A 27,163-nucleotide genomic window follows, 5' to 3' on the forward strand; every position below is an offset into this window, starting at 1 on the left:
CATGTTGACAGAAAATTCTGAGTGGAATTAAAAGAGACATTTTATACCTTCTGGTTAACAAAAGAAACATATTGTGGCGGATTGGTATGAGTTAGGATAGAACCTGGGACTATGTGGTTTGCAGCCCAGTAACATGACCACGATACAAAAGCAATTGCTCGGGTAGCGTACCTGTTTACTGGCTTATAAGCTTTCACCACAATATATTTCGAGGATTAACTTTCTTGTCCACGAGCCGTATCTGAGATTAAAATGTATTTCTGAACCGTTTGAATACTATCTTGTAGTTATCAATGCTTGGTAAGAATTGTTGCATTTGCAAAAAAATACTAAAGTCAATCCAGACCTTAGAGCTATCGTTCCCGTAGACACTAAACGAAATTGGAGAAAAGATTTTTTTTTTCACGGACAGTCGCTGAAGATTCGTCAAGGAGAAGAAATTACATTATTTAATTGTATTTGAAAATTACATGATATCAGGCACGAGTAGTATCAGGAATCATCTAAATAATATGAGCTAGATAATAAGACATCATGTTAACTTTTTGTCGCATAATTTCTTTCCCCTATTTCTAATTAATTACTTAATGTGTGTATGATATTGTTATGAAACTTCAATTCCACTAAGTCCGTAAATTCACCGGGCTCGCTTGTAATGAGTGTATGGTGTGAAAACAATCAGAAGGCCTCAATAACGAACGACGACTTTTATGAAATACGAAGCCAAGAATACGCAGACAACAAATATACAGCCGAGACCAACACAGGTAACGCACAGCAGTACACTAAAACAAAAAGTAGCCCACATGTAGTAATAACAGCCACAACGCACAAAGTGGCCGGACAGAATTTAGCAAGAGGTGGGAATCTTCGTAGCTTCACTCTACTGTCTCCTCAAACGCCTGCGATTCTCCACTGTATCCTCGCATTAGCTATATCCAACTACTACACGACTGGCTACACCTCACACGGCTCGATGCTGCTTCTACAATAAACACCAGAATTCAGCACAAAGCTCAATTCAGCAATTGCTTCAGCTTCACACAACACTTGCTCTTCGCTGAACTGATTCAACTATTCGCCGCTGTTACCTCTTTCCGCGATTCAATGCACGACTTAAACTGCCGCCTTTTTATAGTTCCCTGAGCTGGGTAGAGAAGGTTCTGGAACAGTCAGGCATATATTGGTTCCTATTAGCTCTATTCTATTCCAGTATTATCTATTTTGTTTCCAAAGTCGTCGCCAAGCCTGAGGCTCACTGATCTGGCATCCGATCCGCATCCAATAGAGTTTCTCTTAAGACGGTCTTTCTTACGATGGAACTATTCATGTTGGGAAGCAACATTACAGATTCGTAACAATATATAATTTGTATATTTTTGTATATACAAATATACATACAAAATGTATGTTTGGCACATGTATAATTGTGAGTTCGAAAATGTGAACTCTTGAAAGATTTTTAAAATTTTTAATTAAAAGTTTAAAATAATAAAAAATTTAGCTGAATTTTGGCATTTTTCCAGGATAACTTCCGAAAATACTATAGCAAGAAAGTAAATACCGTTTCAAACTTTCTTTCGTGATACCAATTTAATAGTCATGCAAATTTTTCAATTTTTATTTATTTATTTGCGTGATTTCCAAGTATAGTTTACATTGCTTCCCTGAAGTTCAAACCGTTTTCATTGCTTCATCAACTATCTGAATATGGGATTATTTTTTTTTCATTGTTGTAAGCTAAAGAACAATGTTTCTGATTAATATTTATATAGTTTATGAGACTTATAAAAAAATCGTTATTATGCAGCAAAATTTAGAAGATAAATGAATCAGATATCTGTATTTTTAAGAGCACCAAATCTCTATTGAAAAAATTCATGTACTCAATAAACACACAATTTATATCAGACAGTTAATGTATGATAATTTAGGGGAGCCGTGTACATGAAGTTATATCTACATGATTTAAAGAAAATTAAATATAACCAACAATTCAGATGGTCGCTGAAGGCGATTAGTTCTGCATTTAAAAAAAAAAAAAACGTCCAGTGAAGAAAATGGAATGAATTATGAACATTTGAATACTACTATCTTGAATATCAGTGTCGTGCGATTTTAAACTACTCCATCGACCATCTCAGAGAAGTTACGCCAATTAGCACCTAGAGTTTCCACAATGTTAATTGTTGATTGTGCTAAAATCATAATATTCGAAACTTAATAATAAAGTGAAATTTGATACCAGAAGATAAAAAGCATTTTATTTTATTAGTTCTCATTTTTTAGAAATCATAATTAATAAATCGACACAAGAATTTTGGAAATGCTCAATATTAATTAAAAACATAAAAGTTAAATGTTAAGGTCAATCTTTGAAAAAATTAAACGAAACGAAAGCTTAACTGACATTAGCGGCTAGATGGAGTGGCGCACTTTACACACCCAAACTGTTATTAGTCAATCAGCATTCATAATCAAACTGACATTTGTTGACTCATGTCAAAACTTAAAAGTTTTCCTACATTGCTTTTTTTTAAAAAAAATTCCGACTTCATAACTTTCACATTCAATTTATATACTGACCATATTCTCCATATTTTAAAAATAATAAAATTATTAAAATGAAAGCTGAACTTTTCAATTCATATATTCTTGTCTTAAATTTATGTTTAACTTATATTGCTAAAAATAAATAATTATTATTTTAAATTTATTTTCATGCTTGTTTTCCCTATTCAGCTTTAAAGTAACATGTTAAAGATATAAGTAACAAATTTATCTTCAGGGGATTTTTACAAACTTTTAAGAAAGTCACAAACATTGATAGTATTATATACCAATATAAATGTTTAAAGCAGCATATATTGTTATATAAATTTTTTCTCAGATAGTTTATTTGATGAAAATAAACAGATCAATTGTTTGATAAATGCCATTCATAAATTTATGAAAATTATGCATTCTATACTTTAAAAGCTGAAATCCCTAACGGTAAAACATGATAGTAAGTGGAAAGAAGGTAAAAATCATTTGTTTTACTTGTGACTAATATTTTTTTATGCTAATCCCAATTTTTTGAAAACTGAATGCACTGTTTTTTTAATAGTGGTAAGTATACAGAACTGTTTAACTCAAAAATCTAATACATTAAAAATAAAATTACTTTATACTTTTAGAATACCTTTCAAATATTAGACAAAATTTATATATATTTGCTTGTATATAGGATATAATGGAGCAACCAGATGAAAAACTGGCTAGGAAGTGTTTCAGGCCGTCCTCACCCTGTATGTTATGTTCCCCAAGTATGTTAAGAATTGCAAATTAAATTTAGAAGGCCTCGCCCGGTTAATTTTTAAGCCCTCTGGGAGTCATTTCTGGGATTTTAACTTTTTTTCCTGACAAAAAAAAAAAAAAAAATTAAGGTAAAATTTTGACATTGTGAACTAGTTTCTATAGAATATTAAGCAATAAATTAGCATTTTGTCCTAGCAACTCTATTCAGTTATTAAACCGGTGTTAATATTGATATTAAAACTATTTTTTGAAACGTTAGCTTAAAAAACTTTTAAATATTATAGAAAAATAATTTAAGAACTAAATATGTCAATATATAATTTCAAAACTATTATTTAAATAAGGTAATTATTATTATCACTGTTTAATTTATTGCTACTGAAAGATAATTCCACTAGTCAAGTCACACCACACAATTTTCAGTTTTAAAGATTTGAATGAATATATTAACTGATCATTTATAATATTAATATAAACTGCTTCACACACACACACAAAAAAAGAGTTATCAACTTTAATTGGAAGAAATGTTACATCTTTCTTTTTTTCATTTTTGTAGAATAAATGCAAAATAGATTTTTAATATAAAATCGAATTAAAAAAGTATTCAAATTAAAACATTCGCTAAAATGATGTATTCATGTGCGATTAATTTGCAGTAAAATTAAATGTTGAGTATAAAACATTCTAAAATTATTTATTTTTATTGCCCGAAAATCTTTCGACACTTTTATGATTTACTTATGGAATTGATCAATAATAAATTTTCGAATATAATAAGATTTAAATTAAAAGATTAAAGGGCCGTTAGGCAGAGATCTAAAGTAACTAATGGAATTAAGAATCAATAATTGGTAAATGAAAAAAGAATTATTTTATTTCGAAAAACTAATCTACCAAAAAGTTTCTATTAAACAAATTTGATTGATTGACTGAAATGGTATGAGAAGGATATTTTTGGCAGCAAAGGCCATTATCCACTAAAGTCAAAAGAGTACATTCAATGAATATTTAAAAATTTCAGAGATTGGAGAAGAATCCGAAGATACTACTTATTAGAAACAGCTTTTTGAATGCTATTAAGCATAACAATAAGAAATGTTTCTTTCTCAATCCTACTAGTGAAAGTTTGATTCTGAATGCTGATTGGCTAATAACATTTTGGGCGTGCAGGGAGTACCGCTCTTTCTAGTAGCTCTCTTAGCTGACAGTGAAATGTAATGTTAATATCAGATCTTTTTGCTCTCAAACTCTTCTGATATAATCGTGACATTTGGCGATGGAAAGTTATATATTTACTTTTGATACTTCCGGTTGCATTGTCATATTTAATTTCGTGTTTTGATTTTGTTAACCCGGCACAAGCTAAGAACTCGTACAAGAGCTTAAGCCGGAAAGCAAATCTCCATTCCTTCCTTCCGTTCATATTTAATGAATTGTCATTAGAGTATTGAATTTAGTCTCAAATCAAATAATTTGTTATGCATTACTTTATAGTTTGAAGCAGAAGATAAGAGAAACATGGAATTTATGCAAGTAAATTATCCCATCTTGCTTTTAATTTATGTGGTGTTGCTACATCTTGTGTTAGTTTAATCTTTTATGATTCTTATCCAGAGTAGTAAAATCAATCCTCTGCCTGCTTTTTTCTTCTCTGATTGTTTTAAAATACTAAAATAGTTATAAAAATGATACATAAAAATAACAAGACTCGATTTTTTTTTGTTTCTAAACAGAATTCAATTTAAATTTTTGATATTGTGTCAGTAAAAATCCTTAGCAAAATTCTGTAAATAATAGTGTAACTATAAAAAAATTCTGCTTGATTCTCTCACCTTTTAATGATTGATTGATTTGATTCATTCTCACCTTGATTTTTTTATGAAAATCTTATAAGATATTGTAGTCCACTTTGATTTGTCTTGATTAGCGTTAATATGAAGAAAAGTACCTAACATTAATTTTATAGGCTTCAGTTGTTCAATTGGTTTGTAAGTTTGCTTTTGCTATGTCACTTAAGACGAAGGGAAGGGGATTGATATCTATATAAAAAACCATTAATTGGAGTAGAAAAATGAACAAACTTATAGATATTTAAAAAGATCTGTAAAATGAGGTTCAGACAACTTAGGTCTGGAGCAAAAAAAAAAAAAAAAAAAAAAAAAACCCTTCAAATTTGAAAAAAAATGCTTATTTTATTTTGAATGTGAGCATTTTTTTAAAAAATTCTACTTAATTTTATGTTACACAAAAAGGAATACATGGTTACATTGTCAGATCGATATTTTAATTATCTTTTGAAATATTCAGCTTTGCGTAAAAAACTGTTAAAATAAGTACTTTTCTATGAATCAGAAATTGTGGAGGGGGGGGAATCCTGTTTTAAAAGTATTTTATGCTTTCAGTTAGCTCTTGAGAAATAGTGGAAGTAAGACTAAAATGTAAAGTTAATTTTATATATCAATTATTTAGCTTGAATGTATTTTCAGATGACTGGCATGTGCATTAATACTATTATTTAATGTTTTTTCAATAATCATTCTACAAAAGCAAAAATTTTCTTTTTTGGATTTCATTCTTTTTTTGCATTATTTATTGTCCACTTCAAGGGTAGTTAGTTACCGTACAGATTAAAAATTTATCATTTGAAATTTCTATTAATTTCTCCTAGTACTTTCATTCAAAAATTACTCTGTAAAACAAGTACTTGGTACTTCTAATTTTGTTTTAAATATCTGTTTGATAGTTGTTGATTAAAAATGACTTTCCTTCAGGACTGTACTTGTATACATTATTTTCATTTTGAGAGAATCTTGTATTATTTAAACAAATGTATTCTTCATTATCATGTATGTTTTTTTCAAAAACCAATAAATTTGTCTTTCTTGAATAATTGTCACTTGAAATTTTACATGCTGAATATCCTTTCAATACTTTTTTATTGTAAAATATTCTTCATCATATCCCTCATAATTGCTATCATCTAAATAAATCTTATATACCATTATTAGAATAAATAGTCATATAATTATTTATCTAATTTATTTAAATTTAAAATAATTCTCCCATTGAAATTAGTTTAGATTCAGTTACAGCACAGATTCTGGTCTGGTGGTATTAGATAAATTCCGGATCCAGAACTTTATAATTGTAATGCATTGTAACTGTACTTTAGAATAATTATTTCTACTTCATGGAATCAATAATCATATCCAATTTCCCTTTTTCCACCTGAATTACAAAACAAACAAACTATCTAACCAATATTCCTTTTCTATAGTTTGATACAAAATTTTGAAATAAAAGAGTAGACACAGCATTAAAAAATGATGACTCCATCCCTTATTCCAAAATTGAATTCTAATTAGAACTTTATTACAAAGTCAATAATAATGGTGTTCAAACTCTGCTGATAATAATATAATTGAGAACATGTTACATGTAAATTAACTTCTTGTAAATCTCTTGATTGCACTTTTTGAGATATAGAACAACATGTTATATAATGAGTGTAAAACTATTGATAGATAAAAAGCAAATTATCAGCTTCTTTTTCAGTTTTTGTTCCCTTTTGGAATCCAGCTTGTTCCTAAAAGTATTGGCTTTCTCGTATGTTTTTCAAATTACCCTTAAATCTGAAATTAAAAATAATTTATGTATTATATTATGTTTGTCCACCAATAAGATGTATGCCAACAATAAATGTATGGACTAAACAAGTTAAATGAAGATTTAAATTGCATGTACTCTCAGGTTGAAACAAAAGAAAATTTGCTATCTGAAAATTCATATTCAAAAGTCTTTAACACCTCAAATAAATAGTAAGGTGAATATACATTTGATTCTCATAAATGAAAAGGTATACTTGATTCTCATAAATTGGAAAATTGTTTTGAGGCCATGATTTACACTCAATTTCAGTAATTTTGCAAATCAATAGAAATTAATTTGCTAATCTTCAAGACAGCAAGTGAAATAATCTTAAATTGTCTAAAATAATGATTTCAAAACTTCATTACTCATTAATTTGGTCTTGTAAGAATAAGTTTAAACTACATAATTTTTCTGGCCTCAAACAATATAAAGCATAATTCTTCATATCATTTAAAGTTTTCCTTTCTTTTTTTTTTTTTTTTCTTTCCTAATGGGAAATATCTGACTTTCTCTTACAATTTAGAAAATAACAGTTGAACCAGAATTAAAATGGATATCTTGTATAATTGGAAAATTACATTTGTTCCTATGATAATAAATGACGCTGCACTTGAGAATTATTTAGATCATATATTTCAGAACAATATTTATAGTTCCTTCTTCTGTCTGTATATAATTAAAATAAAAATATATATTTTTCGAAAAGAAATTGGGATTTTTTTTCATTGTTTTGTTTTGTAATTACATAGAAATTCTAGACATATTGTATAATTTTGATAATGAAAAAAATGTTTTTAATACTCACTTCTACAAACTTTTTATTTATCTTATTAGATAGCAGGATTAGTTATATGCATTCTAATTCTATTTTAACTTACAGATTTGCAATTCTTAAAATTACATATCCAATGCCTTTTATATAGTAAATAGGATATAATGGTAATTGGCAATAAATAAAAGTTATAATAAAATACTTTAATATCAAATTATTTTTATAAACAAATATATCATCCCTACATTTATATGTATTTTAACATTATTACTGTATATATTCATTGCTCTGTTTAACAGCATTTGCATCAATTTTATAAATGAATGTAGAGGATACAGAAACTGTATTTCAGAATTTTTCAAAATGAAATTTTATAGTTGCTTAATTACAGTTTAACTTACTTACATCTATCAAATAAAAAGTATATTTTTTCATTAAATAATAATAATAATAAAACTAAGGCTTTGTCCAAATGCATCAACATCAATTTAGCACATAATTGTTTTCTCTTATAGAATAAATTTAAAAATGAAAAAAGTTATGTTTAGAGTATGTGTAATCGATTACATATGGTGCATTTTTCATCTTATGTGTAAGTAATTTTACACACGTAATTGAAATTCTTATTTATTTGAAATTGTTTGATATATTGAGTGTTCTTTAAAATAAAAGTACTTTCAAATCTACTAACAATACTAATTGCATTTTCTTTACTGGATTGTCTTCCTAGGATGAAAGGAAGCAACAAAAGGAGATCTGTTTCTTGAAATGAGAAAGTATGTTGAATCTGCAAAAGGCTAGGTAGACAGTTATCATTGTAACAACTACTGTTTTTTTTTTTTTTTTTTTTCGTGAGAAAGAAAATATGCAGAACATAAATGATAGAAATATATCACTAAGGCATGCAGTTGTTTTGTGATAAATAAAGGAAAGCAGTTGGTACTGACAAAGTCCAAAAAGGAACTCTTGTAAATAAGTAACCTTTCACTTGCAATTTCTGAGATATGGAATTTCCTCAAAAAGTGTTTTAAGCCAATATTTGCAAATGGATTTGAAACAGTCTCATGCAAGTGAAAGGCCATATTCATGTAATATGTGTGGTAAAGAATTTCCTTGCAGTGATACTTTTAAAACTCATAATCTGACTCATAATATTGAAAAACTTTTCTCTTGTGATGTATGTGGTCGAGACTTTTCATGCAAAAACGATTTAAATTTGCACTTCCGTTCTCATACAGATGAAACTACCTATACCTGTGATATCTGCAATAAATCATATTCTGGGAAAACTAGATTCAGGCACCATTATCGAATCCATTCATTCAAAATTCTTTATTCATGTGATGTATGTGGTAAAGGATTTCCTCACAAAAGTAATTTTAACAGGCATTTAAAATCTCATACAAATGAAAAGCCTTATTCTTGTGAAATATGTAGTAAACAGTTTTCTGAGAAAGGTCATTTAAGTATGCATCTTCGAATTCATTTAAATGAAAAACCTTATTCTTGTGATGTATGTAGTAAAGACTTTTTTCGCAAGTGTGATTTAAAAAAGCATTACCGTTATCATACAAATGAAAAGCCCTATTCATGTGATGTTTGCAATAAACAATTTTCACAGAAAAGTAATTTTAGACAGCATTGTCAAACTCATACAAAAGAAAAACCCTTTTTTTGTGATATATGTAGTAAGGGATTCTCACGCAAATCTATATTAACTAATCATTATCGCTCTCATGCAAAGTTAAAACCCTATTCCTGTAATGTATGTGATAAAAAGTTTTCATTACGACGCTCCTTAAATAAACATATTCATATTCATTCAGATGAAAAAATTGAATCGAGTGATATATGTTGAAAACAATTTTCCAAGAGGGTATTTAAATTGGCATTTTTGCACTTATACAAAGGGAAAATAACTTTTTTGTGCAATATTGTGCAGCAATAATTTTCTCCTGTAAAACTACTGCAGTCAGATTCACAACGTGCTGCTTTGTAGACATTTCCACACTTTTTTATGCTGCAACATTTTTCAAATAGAACTATAAATACATCATTCATCATCACCTCCCTGATATCAATGACCCCCTTAAAAGGGGGTCATTGATATCAGGAAGGTTAAAATTCAAATAATCATGTTAATAAGTTTACATGTTGGTTTATTATATACACCCTCACACACTTTATATATATATTTATTTATATAAAGTGTGGATGAAAAATTTCTGAAGATATATTTATATTTAGGTAGAGAGAGATAATTACACAGTCCTTTAAATGGAAGGATTCTAGAACCATGATCAGTGAAGACCTGCACAAATATTTTCAGAATAATTGCAATAAATAGTCCTCCATTAAGGAATATATCTAAAAAACTTTAAAGTGTGATAAATATATTTCTAATACAATTGTTACTTCTGTACTTGTTCTAAATGTTATTTTGTGTGTTTTAGCTTTTCAGTCTGTAATTATTTTTATGTTGCATTTTTTAATGCTTTAATTTTACAATTCAATTTTAAACATATTTTACTATGTTAAGATTAACATAAAAAGCAACATTTTTGAAATGGAATATTTTATTGTATTTTTATTATATTAATGTAAAAGTGGCACTTATGTTGAGTAATTTTGCTTTTACGTGCATGTACATATCATGAGATTCCTAAAAAAATGAGAAAGACCGTTTCCAATTATATTGTAAGATTTTTCATAAAATGCACTTTTATTCAGTGTTATTTGTCTTAATATTTTATATGTTGTTAAAGCACTATTTTTCATTCAACTTAAAACTCTTATTTACATTAGAACTTTTTAAGCAAAATCAGCTATCTGAAAATTGTACAAAAAAAAAAAAAAAAAAATCATGTTACACAATTTAAAAAAAAATATATCAAGTGCTATTTCATCAATTTTTAAGAAATGAAGCATAATGGATATAAATGGTGGAGGTGCATATTCAAATGAATGAAATATAATTGTCTAATACTGTTACGAACCTGTGATGCTGTTTCCCAGCATAGTTGGTTCCATAGGAGGTCCCAGAGCTTGGCGGCAGACTTGGCGACTTTGGCGCCAAAATAGATTAACATCGAGACCGTTCAGTAGGAACCGAGTTACGCCTCGAACGTTCCTGATTGGTTGAGAGGCTTCTAACCCCGCCTCCTGAGACCTATAAAAGGAAGCAGCCGCAGCTGCCGGGGGGTCGCGAACCAGTAGAGTCGAAGAGTAGTCGGAATCGACGGTAAAGAACTGGCCTTCCAGAAATTAGCAGAGCAGCGACGGAGTGAAGCAAGTGCTGAACTAAGCTGTGCGCTACTGTCTGCAGTAGAGTCTGGTTGTATGTTGCACGTCTCGGCTGAAGATAATCGTCTTTTTTGCTGTATATAGTTGTCGTCTTTGTGCTGTCCTGTGTGTCTTCGTGTAAATAAACGCCGCTGTTTTATTTTCTACTGCCGCCTGCTGATTGAGCGTTCTCCACACCATATAACTCCCACTATCCAAACGAACCCGGAAATTTCGTAACAATACTTAATGTGTAAAAGTAAATAATAATGATGCAAAAGTCAAAAATACAACTCCTATAAAAACAAATTTTCCATGTACAAATTATATTGCATGGAATTACTTCAAAAATGCCTTTTATTTTAATATTTTCATATAGATGTAAAAAAAAATGATTTTTCTAATATTTGCAATAAAGAGTTTCTTAAAATAAATATTAAAAATCAGTAGAGATGTGTTTTAAATAGATATTACTGTTCATATTCAAATGAAAAGTTATATTTCTGAGATGTCTGCAATAAAATACATTTCCAGAAATCATATTTAAACAATTATTATCAAATAAATATAAAAGAAAAATTATATATTTATGAGATATGTGATTAAAATCTTTCTCTGGTTGGCAGTATTATGTACATTGTTATAATCATGTGGTGAATGTCTATCATAAATCATATATACCTATCATAAATAATATCAGATATCTGTAAACTTCAGGCTCTCTGGAGGCTGTGTGAGACGTAATTGCCGCTCCACTCATCATCCGGGTATTGCTAAAAAACTATTGTCTCTTCGGAACGTTCTCGCGCACACTGCCTTGGTGAAACTCGTAGTAAAAATCAAATGTTTAATTTCTTTAGTTAAATTGTAAATAAAATTATTTTTCTAATACATTGCAATAATCGGAGTCACAACAAATATACGCAACCCTAATTACGACGGTCATATTTATGAAAAGCCATATTCTGTAATCTACATGGAAAAATATTTCTTAGAAAATTATCTAAGTCAGCATTATTGAACTCATTTAACTAAAAAGGCATTATCTGTGATATATATAATAAAAATTTCCTGGGAGTATAATTTAAATAAAAATGGCCTTTCTCATACAAATGATAAACTCTATTTTTGTGATGTATGTAGGGAAAAATTTTTTAAGTGTTTTAAAACATTATTACCAGAATCATACAAATAAAAATCAAGATTGTTTTGATGTTTGTAGTAACTTATTTTTTGGGGAATGTAATTTAGACAGGCATTCTTAATCTGAATCATATGAAAAACTTATTCCTTTAGTGCATGTGGTAAAAAAAAAAAAAAAAAAGGTTATGCTCATACAAATAGAGAATTTACATCTGTCAGTGAATGGTAAAAAGATTTTTCTCATAAGGTTCTTTGATTTAAAAAAAAAAAAAAAAAAAAAAAACATTTTCTTAGTCACACAAAGGGAATATTCCTTTTATGAAATATAGATATATGAATTTTCTGATCTAAATTTCTTCTATAAGTACTAAAATTCATTTTAAATCCCCATCTGGCAAGGCTGCCATTTCATTCAACAGAGTAAATGATATATATTGATTATGAAGATGATGGGTGGTTGTTGAAGTGACTACTTATGGCCTTTGTTCGTTCTATAAACACTTTTGTTATTTATTACTTTAAAAGAATCGGTTGAGATCGTTTGTCTGTTAAATTGTTTCGAAAGGGATACAAGAAGAATACATCTATGTGTTAAAAAAAATTCCACCTAACTTTATTTTGCTGTCAGTCATGTATAGAAACTAAAATATTTTGTGCCTGAAATGTTTGCAAGGGATTATCTACATAATTAAAGTTGTGCAGACTTTATAATTTCCTATGGCAACACTGTTTTTAGATGTCATGAATAGATTTCTCATAGAAAAAATATTTAGAATATAAATTTTGGTTATTAAGTCATGATTGCATTATGAGATCTTTAACATTTTCTGTTAATGTGTTATTTCTGCATTTAGATGTATTCCAGATTTCGATTATAGTATTTTTATATTTGTGACACTTTAAAAAGCATCTTTAAAATTACAATTTACTAGACACATTTGCTTCTTTAATAACAAAATTTTATAGTGAACATTTCGGGTGAAGATTTGAATCTTCTCATTAAAAAAAATGTATTCAAGTACATTGAAAACTTTGTCCAAATTGCACTTGCTTCTGAATGCTCATTATGTTCAAAGTACGAAAAAGGATTTTCTGGTTTTTTTTTTTTTTTTAATGAAAGAAAGAAACGGAATAAAATTAAATAGATCTTTTATTGTTTGAAAGGACTATAATAGTGGAATGAAAATCATTATGACCTGTGCAGTGGAAGCAAGAGAATCCATGTTCTCAGGAACATTTCTTTAATAATCTCATTTCACACAAAAGACTAGACATTAAAGCGCGCACCTTAACGGAACAGCATATCATCTCATTTTTTTATATTCGCAATACACTATGGGATTTGTACCTAATCAGGCATCGCCATCTATTATCCAAAAGAGAAGATGGATTCATGCAACTGCTACATTCTCCCCTTTACACCACCGAAGACCGTCTCAGCGAGGTGGTGTGATTTTGGATATTTTTCTTCCCTTAGATAGGAAAGCCATTTTTATCCGCAATTACTGAAATGAAATATGAAGTTAAACAAGAAAACTTGAATAACAAGGATGAGTTACACACCTATTCTCTCTTTTGAATACACACACACAGATTATTTAAATCTTCGTTCTTTTTATTTATTTATTTATTTATTTTTTTTTTAAAGAATGCAAAAAAAAAAAAAAAATCAAGTAGGTGATAAATATATATTTTCATCAATGGGGAAAAAAAAAAGATATTTAAGTACAAAAATTTTTTAGCATTTATATTTTACTTAGATGAAAGCAACACACGAAGACAAAAATTAAGTTCAAAATTTTTCAGTTGTTAGTTCTGCTAGTATGTATACACACTTTATAAAAGAAAAGCAGATGCCTAATTTTGATATAGCAAATAACTGTGATTAAATTTGCGTGTACCGAAAACGAATTTAGCTCTTCAGAATTCTTAGTTATAAAAATAACATTCTGAGAATCGGAAATAAAATTACACACTTTATGCGATTAAAATGTGCGAAAAAATAAATAAACCCAAACCATCATTTCTCGACAAAAAGAACGTTTTTGGTGCTTTTGTTAAAAGAGATTTAAGTCACTTTGAAAAGATTTTATAATCGAAAATGTACGTTTTATTTAATGTATCATTTTGCTATTGCGTAATATACTAATAATTTAAATATGAAAATGTTGAAAATTATAACAGTTTCAAATAGAGAATGAAAGTATTTAGATTTCGCAATAATTCGATTAAGATTTCGAACGACTTTTATTGCTTTATTATATAAATCACAGCTTTTTAATGCTGTTTCTGTTAATTGATAAAAAAATAAATCTCATAAGTTCATAACATTTATTATTTGAATAAGAAATATGCATTTTAAACTGTGTACTATGTTTCCTTCTTCTTTGCTGTGATTTTGATACTCTATAATAAAATTGTTTCCATGCAATAGAATTATTTTTATAGAAAAGAATAATTTTTATTTAAATTGAAATAAATTCGTAGGAAATCGAATTTAGAAATATGTTCTTCAATAAAAATTTTTATTCTCTATTTTTTCACTTCAAAAACTAAAACCACATAGTATCTCCAGGCTCAAAAATAGAAAACGTCAGGAACATGAAAGGAAATGGCATATATGCTCGGAAATAATTTTCAATTTTTAAATGCAGGAACATGTTTACTTAGTAGTTCTTAATCACTGATTTAAGTAGTGAATAACTCTGCTAATAGTTTAGATACTATGATAAAATACATGTTTACATGTATATTTTTACACAAGAATTTTCTGTGAAAATACTTGATTAAGTATTGAACTAACTTTGATTTTAAACTAATCTATGAGACAGGATAAGAGGTCGAACTAAAGTAGCAAAATGTTTCCGATATAATTTGTTCGGTGATGATATATTTCAAGCCGATTCATAGACTTAGTGAAATGGCAAAATTATGAAAGCAGAAACAAATAGACTTCTTGGGAAAAAAAATTACAAAATTTAAATTCGTTTTCTCTTTAGAATTTTGATTCAAATTCTTTTTTCAAATGAAAACGATTAGCAAATTCTGTACTAGAGAATCATTATGATTATTATAATCAATGTTGTAAAGACAAGAAAGTAATTCTTTGAGAAAATTCTGGTGATTATGATTTTAAAAAATTATTGGTTCCTGTGGGTAAAGTTGGAGTGATTTTATGTGTACCACTCTGTTTTTTAAAAATAAAACATCAAACAGTTTATGTACCAGCTGAAAACTCGGATTATTAGAGATTTCAAAGAGAATGGATGGGGGGAGGTATCTTTAGTTTTTAATACATCTATTGCATCGTAAATGAAAAATTCTTAGATAATTTAATTTACAGGGTTGCCACCCCACTGAGAAAACACAGGGAAAATCGACAGAAAAAACAGGGAATTTTGAAAAATTTCATAAAACTCGAAAAAAATACAAGGAATTTTAAGTTAATTATTTTTTTCCCATCTAAAAGATGTCGATCTCTAAAGATTGCAAAAATAAAATTTTACAGACATAGGCTTCCAAAAACGAAACAATACTATTCGTGATCCTGTAATGAGGAACCTCGCCCCATTTCTACTCTCTCCTCTTTTTTCCTTTATAGATCAGCCCAGTTTCGATTTGCGAGACAGCTTTTTTTCCATAAGTTTCCCGTATTGCAGCCAATGAGCATGCGCGAGACTTCTGTAACTGCGTGAAAGCACAAAACACATTTTTCTGGCGGGAACATTCAATCGCTGAAGCAGCGCGGTGGCGTTTAGTCTACCGTACTTAAATTTATTGAAGAGTTTGTTTAATATTTGTGAAACTGCAAGCTTATTCAAAGTAGATTAAAAAATTTTAAAACAATGAACTGCTCAAAATCGTTATTTAATTTGAATCGGTCGGATAAAAAAAATCAAACATGATTTTGCTGAATGGGTTGGAGGAGTTCCGCAAAATCCATTTATTGCATACTGCTCGCTTTTTAAAAATAAGCCTAAGTAATATGGTAAAAGAGGCATTTAGTCATAAAAAAAGAGGAAAACATACATGACTGCCTGCAAGTTCAAAAGAGGCATCATTGATGTTGAAAAACTTTGTACCTAAAAAGAATACAGAAAAAGATGATATGTCAAATCGAAATTCCGAAAATAAACAGATGTCCTTTAATGCATTCATTGATATATCCGAAATATTTTCACAAATGTTCACTAAAAGCGAAAAATGTACGTTAGGGTGTATAACAGTGGGACAATGGCAAATAGTTGTCTCATCGAGACTACCATTTGCCTTGTCCCATTGGGATCACGTGATGTTTCTGAGCAAAGTGTGACCTTCCATTTTACGCAATAGTTGGCATTAGAGATGCATAATCCATGATTTTTTGAATAACAAATAATTTTGCTATTGTTATTTTTAAACATTTGTTCCAAATATCTGTTATTTCAATCATATTATTAGTTCAAAATTATTACTTAGTATTAAATATAAAATTTATTAACTGTAATTAATATTTAATTTACTAATTTAAGTAACGGGTGATTGAATTAATTTATCTATTTCAGCTGACTTCTTAAATTTGATTTTTTTCAAAACTATTTATTTAATTTCTTTATTGGAGTAAACAATTTTCTGAAAAATTTGAATTAAATATATATGTCATTTCTTTAAAAGGTTTACTTTAGTTCTATATTCTACCAATGGATGGCGCCAGCAGTAAACAGAGTATATGCAAAGTCATATCACAAGCAATTAAAAATGATTTGTATGGAATAGTGCATCATCAAATGCGAATATCGGAAAGTCAAGATCACTCTCATGAAGTGGAGCGGCGACTTCACACTTTCCAGTAAAGTCACCATTCCGATAAATTTCAGTGATATGCAATTCAATGATACGATAATTCCTAGAATAACCGGTCCGTTCACTTTTCAACCCATTCACAGATTTGTTTTGTTCGAGAGCTTCCATTGAACAGATCGTATCGATTGTTACTTTCTATCATGATCCAAAATCTGTAATCGAAATATAACCAGTAAGATCGTATTGTGCAGGTTGAGGTTCGAACTCGCAACATTAGGGTTCATAGCCGAGTAACAAAGCCACTAGACAAAAGTGTACACTCTTCTCCGGAAATTGTTAACTGGCTTATAATGTTACCACCACAGTATCAAGGATTTGAATCACACCCCTCTTTTAAAAGCATTGATCTACGACCTTCGTAAAAGGTCGATGACGACTTACGAAGGTCGTGATTGATCACTGGTATTTGTGACTTTATGATATTGGTTACGTAATAACCGCTCGTAAAATATTCGTCATCCCTAGTTGGCATTGTTAGAACGCTGCTTAACATTTTCATTGGGATGTTTTAGCGCATTTCTCCAACCTTTCAGCTCTTGGTTCATTTGAATATTACTAGTTCTGTCATTTAAAAACTCTCCTTGATAAGCGGTTAATCATTCGAGGCATAAAACTACAAAATTTCAGGTGGAAAACGATGAAATTAAATCAAATACACAATAGGAAATGAAAAAGGCAATTTATTATTTTTTTTTCGAACATTTGTATACAAGTTAGGGTGTGGCTTCATTTGAGGCAAATTGTAGCGACATGCTCGAGTTAGAAAAAATAAAAGGCTAGGTGGATTCAAAGGAAGCCGCTATGCCTCAAAGGATTAAAATAAGAGAAACAAAATCGCATTTCAGGGAATATTTTACAAGTCTCAATAATTTTGGAAAGAGGGAATAATGAAGCTTCCTGAAGGATCAACATCAGTAATAATGCAGAAGCGTTCATTCATAATGCAATAAATCCATCTTAAACAACAAATATTGAGCATTTAAATCATATCAAAAAGGGAAAGAAACTTATGGGACATCCTAATACTTTTAAGAACGCTGTAGTAAAAGTATGATTCATAAATTTGATTTCTAATAAATTTACTTTTAATGATTAAAACCTTTAAAATTATTTAATAATCAAATATCATAACCAAAGCATAATAAACATAGAACACTGGTTAAAAAAATATATTCTTTATTCTGAATAATAAATATAATGAATTTAAACATTTTTTTTACAATTTAAAAATGCCATTTTAAAATTAAATAGCAGGAACTGCATTGCAATATTACATTTTATTTAATAAAGTGTTGAAATTTCTTCAGAACTTCAATATATGACAACCTTATGAAATTTAAAGGGTCCCATTCTCTTTTATTGCAACTCACATAGTCATCAGGAAAATTATAGTTGAAATATTATTATAAAATGCAACAGTAAAATGATACAATAAATAAAACTTTCGCTTTAGGCTATAAAATGTTTTTAAAATAACATTGTTTTGTTTTTATGAAAGTAAAAAAAAAAAAAAATTGTGATTCACCTTTTCCAACAATAGTTCAAATCTTTTATCCACTTTGAAAAATATCTTCTCACATTCTAGATTATACTTTTAAAACACAACAAAAGTTTAAATATTAAAAAAAAAAAAAAAAAAAATGGGCATGTTATTTTTCGACAAGAATTCTGTTCTAACTTGTAGAGTCACTACATTAAGAAAACAACAAAGAGTTTCCCTTCCAAAATGACCATTAGCTGCTGATAAAAACACTCAATTGTTCCTCTTGCAATCTTAAACAGCTGATCATCTATGCACTGATTTGTTAAATGCATTATGCGATATATCAGGACCAAAGTTGATACATCAATTTCAAATCTTGCCGATATTCAAACAAAATTCAAGATCATTATTTACTAATCTTGCCAGAAATTGTTTGCAAACGATTTTTATATTTCTTTTACAAAAGAAACAGTGGAACTTTTAAATGAGCATAAAAAAGTGAATTTTGTGATAATTTTTTTTTTATTTTTTTATTTTTAGCATTCATTACTAGATTTAATTTTGTCATTTGCATGAGCAGGAAAGCATCTCTTTAAATAACAATGTTGAAAAATTTTTTACCATAAATTAGTCTTCTGTATTATGAGTCCGATAATGCTTATGAAGCCGTGATTTCTGAATATATATTTATCATAGCACAGAAATAGTGCATTTCATTTGCATGAGAACAGCAATATTTATTTAAAACACACTTGTATGATAACTCTTTACTACATACATAGCAAGAATATGATCTTTCATTTGTATAAATTAAAAAATGCATTTTTAAAGTATCATTGCATGGAAATTCTTCATTATTTGCATCACAAAAATCCAATTTTTTATTTCATAAAAACTAAAATATTCAAAAAATTCAATTTGAAAACAAAAAATTCCAATTTTCTAGATATTTTTTTTATTCCTTACAATATACATATTTCATACAAATATGCATACTTATTGTATATATATCTGTTATGAGAGTGATAGTGCTGATTTAAAATACTTATTTCAGAAAATTCTTTAACACAAATATGAGGTTTTTCTTTCATATCCTGAAATACATGACACATATGAAATGACATTTTCACACTATTTTAGAAAGCATCTGTGAGGAAATTCCATGTCACAGATATCGCATATGAAACGTTTGATTTTATGAGAGTTGTATTTTCGATACGTTTATGAATATCACATGAGATTTTTCTTTCATACATTGATTACTAACCAAATGCATGTCACTCATTTCAAACTACCACTTTATTGTTTTAAGTCTGCATGTGCAATTTCTTAACATATCAGCAGTGGTCTTTTCAATGACAATTCATCATTTAGAATTGTACATAATTGGCATAAAATATTGTTTTATTGATAAAAAAAAAGAAGATATATTTTCATTTCATGAAGATATCAGAAAAGATAAAATGATATTTTTAATGCATAATTTATTACTGCATAACTGACTGTTCAAAACTAATTCAGAAAAAAGCAGTCTTGAAGATTTATTTATTAATTTTGAATCTGGTGCAGTAAAATGTTCTACACTTTTGCTACCAGTTAATAAAAAAACCTCATTCTATTTTCGATACAAATAAGCAATATTTCACTTGTTATTACATTCATAACAATCCATCTTAGAATTCAAATAATACAATTGCTTTTTCATATAATCAAATATGTTTTTTTATTTAAATTTCAGATTCAGATAGTATCACTGATTTACTAAATTTTAAACTATATGATTCTTTATAAACAGTAATTTCTTTCATACTCTTAATATGAAATTTTCTACAAAAGCAGAATTTAAAATCTTAAAAACTTAATGTTATAAAAAAAATGATAAAAAATAAATTTGCTGTTATTTTAAAGTTTTTAAAAAAATTAAATGTGTAATTCACTTTTTTCACTTTCTTGTAAATTATATGACTACTACTTAAAAGTCTATAAAGTAGATTACAGTTTTAGATGAAAAGCAGATTGAAATTTTACAATTTAGTAAGAAACTGGGGTACAAAATTCAATTTTTAAGGCAATTACATAATATTCATATATAAGAACACAACTATAGAAAATACACTCAGCTTTCACAATAGCATATTAAAAATTCAACAAAATATTGCTTTTGTAAATTATTGCTGCTTTAGGTTATTCTGAATATAGTAAGATGCATAAAATTCAATTCCAGAACTGATGTACTAAAAAAATATGATAAAAGAAATATTGCAGATTGGAAAGCTAACAAATAATTTATATTTAGTACAAGAACAAAAATAATAACTGTATAACAAAAATACTTCCGTAGCTCAGAATTCAATTTTTTCTTGTCTTTCTTTTTTCCTTCAAATGTCATAAGATTTAAAACATAAATGAAACCAACCAATAAAGCAAATAAACATACAAAAGAAACCTAAATCTTAACCAAAAGAAACCTTTTTCATGAACAGTAACAGATAAAAGAGCAATGGATACTACAATATTTTTCATTCTCAAATAATTTCAAAGAATAAAGCAATTATTTTTGTCTTTCTGAATCAATTGCATCACTAATTTGATATTATCAAGAAGTTGAATTGAAAACTTCATGATTGTAAACTTAATAAAGCCACTTTCAAAAATGTGTGATTTATGAAGAGCAATCTTAACATGATCTTAACCTTAACATCTCCACATCATAATTTGGAGTAGGAGAATTGAAGTAGTTACTTGTAGAATCAAAGAAATTTAAACTGATCAACAATTCAACATAAAATACATTAAAATTATCCTTCACTAGTGAATTAATAAATTTTAAATCTATAACAACTTTATCTAATCAGGAATTTTAATATGATGTCATTGCTATTACTTAAACTTTAAGGACTATCAGCATGAGCATAGGGATGAAATAATGCATGTTAGCTATCTTAAAGAGAAATAATAAATAGTATTTTACACAACTCAGCCTTTTCCTCAGCCTGGAGATAATAGGAGCATTAGCTGCTTGGCTTACAGATTGCAATTTTAATATTTTTAGATGAAAAAATTATTGCTTCATATTTCCCCCAAAGGATCTTTTTTCTTCATATGAACATTAAAATGTCCATTTAAGTCACCTTTATAGAAAAATTGTTTTCACATATATCACTAGATTCATCTTTTCCCTTTGAGTGTGTACGAAGATGTTTATTTAAATAACGTTTCGAAGAAAATCCTTTTCCACATTCATCACAAGTAAAAGGCCTTTCATTAGTATGAGAGCGATAATGTATAGTTAAATTAGCTTTCTGTGCATATTCCTTACTACATATATCACAAGAATAAGGTTTTTCCTTAGTATGAATTCGGCAATGCTGCCTTAAGTGACTTTTCTGAGAAAATTGTTTATTGCAAACAGCACAAGAATATGGCTTTTCATTTGTATGAGTACGCTGATGTTTTTTTAAATTACCTTTGTCCAAAAAACCTTTATTGCATACATCACAATAATAAGGTTTTTCATTTGAATGAATTAGAAAATGTTCATTTAAACGACTTTTCTGAGAAAACTTTTTATTGCATATTTCACAAGAAAAGGGTTTTTCATATGAATATGAATGAGACAGAAGATGTTTCTTGAAATTACCTTTGTGATAAAATCCTTGACCACAGACATCACATGAATAAAGATTTTCATTTGCATGAGTTCGATAATGTTGTCTTAAGCTAATTTTCCCAGAAAATTTTTTACTGCATACATCGCAGGAATAATTCTTCTCAGTTTCATGAACAAAGTAATGTCTTTTTAACTCATATTTGCGTAAAAAGTTTTTATTACATATATCACACGAATAAGGTTTTTCATTTGTATGAGTTCCATAATGCTCTTTTAAATAACTTTTCCTAGAAAATTGTTTACTGCACATTTCACAAGAATAGGGCTTAACATTTGAATGAGTTAAATAATGGGTATTAAGATTATTTTTGGCAGAAAATACTTTACCACATACATCACAAGAATATGGTTTTTCATTTGTATGAGTTCGATAATGTTGCTTTAAAATATTTTTCAAAGCAAATTTTTTATTGCATAAATCACACGAATAAGGCTTTTCATTTGTATGTGAACGGTAATGAACATTTAAATCAATTTTTCGTGAAAAGTCTTTACCACACACATCACAAAAATGAGGTCTTTCATTTTTATGAGTCAGAAGATGTGTCTGCAGAGTATTTTTGGAAGGAAATTCTTCACCACATACATTACAAGAATGTGGTTTTTCATTTGTATGAGAACAGAGATGTTCATTTAAAATACACATTTCAGAAAACTCCTTACTGCAAATATTACAAGTATGCAAGGTTTCTTTCATATCCATATGAAAATGTTAGCTGTTGCAGTTATTGTACATAAAAGGTTTCTTACTCACAAAAGTTGTGCTTTTGATTTTTGTACCAGTACTAACTGCTTCCACATATTGATTGCTAATGACTTTCTTTAGTCCCATGATTATGTCCATTATTTAGGTTTTGCATACACTTTCTCAAAAAGTGAGCAGTAGCCATGGCAAAGATATTTATACAGGATCTGGATAAAAGTTTGCTTCGACTGAAGAAAGAGATTTCTTTTCATTGTATCTAGTCATCTTAGGAAGCCATCTAGTAAAGAAAATGTAATTGTAGTACAATTTAAATAATTATGTACAATTTTTTTCATGATGATCATTAGTTTAAATGAACATTTATGATGATTATTAATTTAAATTATCATTCATGATGCTTTTTTATTTAAATTAAAAACAAGACATACTCTTCACTTTTCATTAAAAAAATTAACACAAAAAAGTTTAGGATGGACAACTTATGAAACGAAAACAATTTTAAACCTAAAACATACTTATAAAATTATATATTTAATGGCATAAGTTTTATTTTTGCACAATTTTGCTTTGATTCCATAATTAAGTTTCACACTCATAAATATCTTTTTTTCCCCCCTCCACTGAATGAGAATGGCAGCACATAATTTGTAGGAAATAATCATATAAATAGCATTTTATTGCTATTATATGATTTATGATGATTAATGAATAACAAAATATTAATGAATAACATTATTTAATATCTGAATAATTTATATTATGAAAAAGAAAGTGAAATTACAGAGCAGGAAAACTAGAAAATAGATAAAATGGTTAGTAAGTGATGATATCATGGGACTTGATCAAGCCAGGTTGCCATTCAAATCAGGAAAGTTAAATTCCCTGTATGTGCATGTAGAGTAAGAGGAAACATGTGAATAACACTCATGCACTAGTTGTGGCAGAATAACATTACTCTTCTAAGTTTTATCAGTTAAAAAAAACAAAGGGAAGTAAGCAAAAACTCAACATAAAATAATAGTATATTGAATGATGTTTATATTTATATATAGAAAAAAAATATCTTTAATTTTTTGTGGCATTCGTGAATTTTGATTATTGTTAACCCGACAAAAGCTAAGAACAACAATTCTGGAGCATGTGCCGGAGAACACACCTTCATATGTTTAATCATTGCCTAGAATTTAGCAAGAGAAATTCACATGTTAAAGGAAAAAAGACATTAATTACTTCCTCAAGCTCTCTTATTTAAAGACGCACAACATTAAGAACTAGGTGATAACAAATATAAAATACCATTCTTGCTATCATGATACAAACCATTTAATGATTGCTTAATGAAAGCATTAATTTAAAAAAAAATCAATTTATGTATCTGAACATCAACCTGTAAGTTCTGCAGATTTTTCAGTCATCAGTTTCTTTTTTCTCTTTTGCAACAATTTAATTTGCAAAGCTGTTTTGAATTTTTAGGTTCTTTTCTTTTTTCTGTATTTCTTTCTGCTTTTTTGAAGCTTCATAATTCCTTAAGTGCATTAAATTTCCTACAGTAGCAAATCTCTTGAGATTGAAATATTTAAGATATCTCTATAAAACATAATGACATCATATGGCTATAGCAGCATTTATGGCAATAATTAGATTGATTAAAGAATCTTCTTTCAGAATTTCAACAATTATATCCTTGTTAAACTAAATTCAATTTCTGTAGCTGCATTGCTATTGAAAATACAAGAATTAATTTTACAATAATTCCTGTACTTTCACATGGCAAAAATCAGAAAATCTTTGGACTTCAAAACATTAAAATAGAAAACATCCATACAAATTTCTTCATTAAATGAACCAAGATGTCCTTTATATTCATTTTTTACATTTTTTTTCTGGAAAATTTCAAATTAGACCTTTGCACTGAACTTACAGTAAGAATTTGTGCTTTGGAATAAAGAGGTTGAAGTATTTTTGATTCATTTTCTTTTACCATTATATTAACAACATGCTATGAGTGAAAAAAACAGTAATTATGGACCTTATAATAAAATATAAATTCATGTTCTTTTCGTCTTAAATTAATATTCTTATTATTTTAAATTTTTCATTGTTTCCTCAAATTCAATAATTTAATTTTTCTAAATATCTATTTCCAAGTTGATTCATAAAATGTAAGTAATTTATTTTTATAATTCTAATTTATGTAGATGATATGACTAACTACAGTTATTTGTCTTGTAACTTATTTCAGTTACTAACAACTTTTGAATATTGATTCTCAAATAATTGATTTTTGTTTTGTTTCAACTTCAGAGTAAATGCAATTCAAATCTTCATTTAATTTATGACTTGATTTAAGAACAATAACTGTTCACCAAAGTTTTTTGTTGTTGTTTTTTTAAAAAGAATTTTAACCTTGTCAATTCTATATTGCAACTTCAAGAGTCATTTGTTACTATTTCTTGTACCAAGAAATAGTAGATTTTTCTGATATTTTTGGATGGATGGCCCAATTTTATCATGCTTGGAGTGAAATCGCAAGCTAATCTTACCTCATTTGCCAAGTAATAATTACGAGACAAATCTGATAAGATTTAATAAACAGCTATTAATCAAAATCAATATGTGAAAAAAAATGTGTTTTAAACAAAAATCAAGTAATTCAAAGAATAAGTGAGAAACTGCATGTTTAAATATCAAATTTTAAAGTGAAAAGATCATGAAAGTGGATATATGGCTAACCAATGTTAAATTTGATTAACTGTCAAATAAGGAACTTGCAAGTGCAACAGCTATTTCTTACATATACTGGTTATTGAAGGATATCTTTAGGAAAAATGAGTAGCAATTTTGAAATGATTAATTTTATAATTGTACTGTATGCTTTCATGCTATGGGGAATAATTAATCTACAAAAGGAGTAGCTAACAATGATGAAGTGGCTGAGTGTTTTATGAGGAGTAAACTTTTTCATCTGAATGGAATATATTTAATAGTTACTCTGGAGAACCAATAATCATAGGTTTTAATAGTATTATATTTGCCCTTCATTGAGTGTACAATGCCAAATTCAGGTTCTTTGTGAAAATTTTGGGAAATAACCTCAGAAAGAATCATTATTTTAAAAGTTTAATATTTGATAAGAAATTATAAGACCATTTAAAATGACCATAGATAGTAATAAGAAAACAGCTAAAGAGAAAAGTACACAGTAGAATAATTAAAAGATTTGACATAAACAGAATATGAGAACAGTTTGGAGACATTTTTATTCATCCCGATTTTTCAGCTAAAAATGTCACTTTTGAAAACTGTTCTATACTTTTTGAAAATATAACCTTTAATATGTTTATTCTGCTAAGGAGATATTTGAGGTAACATATTTATTATAGCCATACAGGTTTACAAATCATATAGGTTTTATAAAAATTCCTTTCATCAAGCAGTAAGAGAATGTTTCACGTTTACTATTATGAGAAGTTCGGTAATGATTTTTATTTACTTATGTTAAAAACTTAAATCGAATTTGGCTTTGAAATAATATTTATTGACTTTCATGTTTACAATTGACTTCAAAGCAATGATTTTTTTGTCTTTATGCTAAAGAATTCAATTGAATTCAGTTTTAAAATGATATATTTGCATAACTGTTACTAGGATTTTGAAAAAAACTCAGAATAAAAAAATAGGCAGATTTTTAATTTTATTACTAGGTATAAGTCATTGAATAATTAATACAAGATGTAACTTTGAACCACTTATAATAAAACCAAAGCAAGTTGATAATTTACCTGCTTTGTCGACTATTCATGAATTTAAAAGCTTTTATTTTCATATAATTTAAACAGTTTATCAGCAGAATGGGTTTTATAAGTTTTATGACAAACGACTTGATATTTATAGCAGTTGCAGTTATTTTGTCACTTGATACTATTTTCTAGTTTGTACATCGGCTTTACCCCTAATAACCAAACAATGTTAGTGAAAAGTGAGGATTTTCGGAAGCAAAACTCGGTTATCTTTCACCTTCTGTTGTTAGTGATGCTAAACAGGTCTTTTATTCTAAGCCTTACGTTTTATAGGCTCCTTTTTCAGGGCATTAATTTTTTCGAAATGTCTTTTGTTAAAACATTCTTGATGATGACATCATCCTGGTTTTAGAAAAGAATCCTTCTAAGGAAAGGGGTCGCCAATTTAAGAAACATGAAAGCAGTCTTCTTTTGTGCAAGTTGGCTATAGAACATTTCTCAGGTAAGATAGATAGCTTTCCATAGGTTCGCCATTCGCAAACATTCTCAACTGTAATCTGCAATTTTTTTT

The 27,163-nt window shown here is 28.1% G+C and overlaps 1 protein-coding gene across 1 annotated transcript; it reads right to left on the bottom strand.

Moving 5' to 3' along the window:
- Positions 1–21,059: 21,059 nt before the first annotated feature.
- LOC129988732 (RB-associated KRAB zinc finger protein-like) lies at positions 21,060–26,716 on the bottom strand. Its single transcript, XM_056097001.1, has 2 exons — positions 26,635–26,716; positions 21,060–23,129 (listed from the first exon to the last, which is right to left on the bottom strand). The coding sequence occupies exon 2, from the start codon at positions 22,847–22,849 to the stop codon at positions 21,599–21,601; it is 1,251 nt and encodes a 416-aa protein (XP_055952976.1). The 5' UTR covers positions 22,850–23,129; positions 26,635–26,716; the 3' UTR covers positions 21,060–21,598.
- Between the last annotated feature and the right edge of the window lie 447 nt (positions 26,717–27,163).

The sequence above is a fragment of the Argiope bruennichi genome, chromosome 10 (genome assembly GCF_947563725.1).
Source record: "Argiope bruennichi chromosome 10, qqArgBrue1.1, whole genome shotgun sequence".
Classification (NCBI taxonomy): Eukaryota; Metazoa; Arthropoda; class Arachnida; order Araneae; family Araneidae; genus Argiope; species Argiope bruennichi.

Bases quoted from the DNA above. Each gene is read 5' to 3' on its own strand.
- LOC129988732 (XM_056097001.1), bottom strand. From the start codon at position 22,849: ATGGATATGAAAGAAACCTTGCATACTTGTAATATTTGCAGTAAGGAG.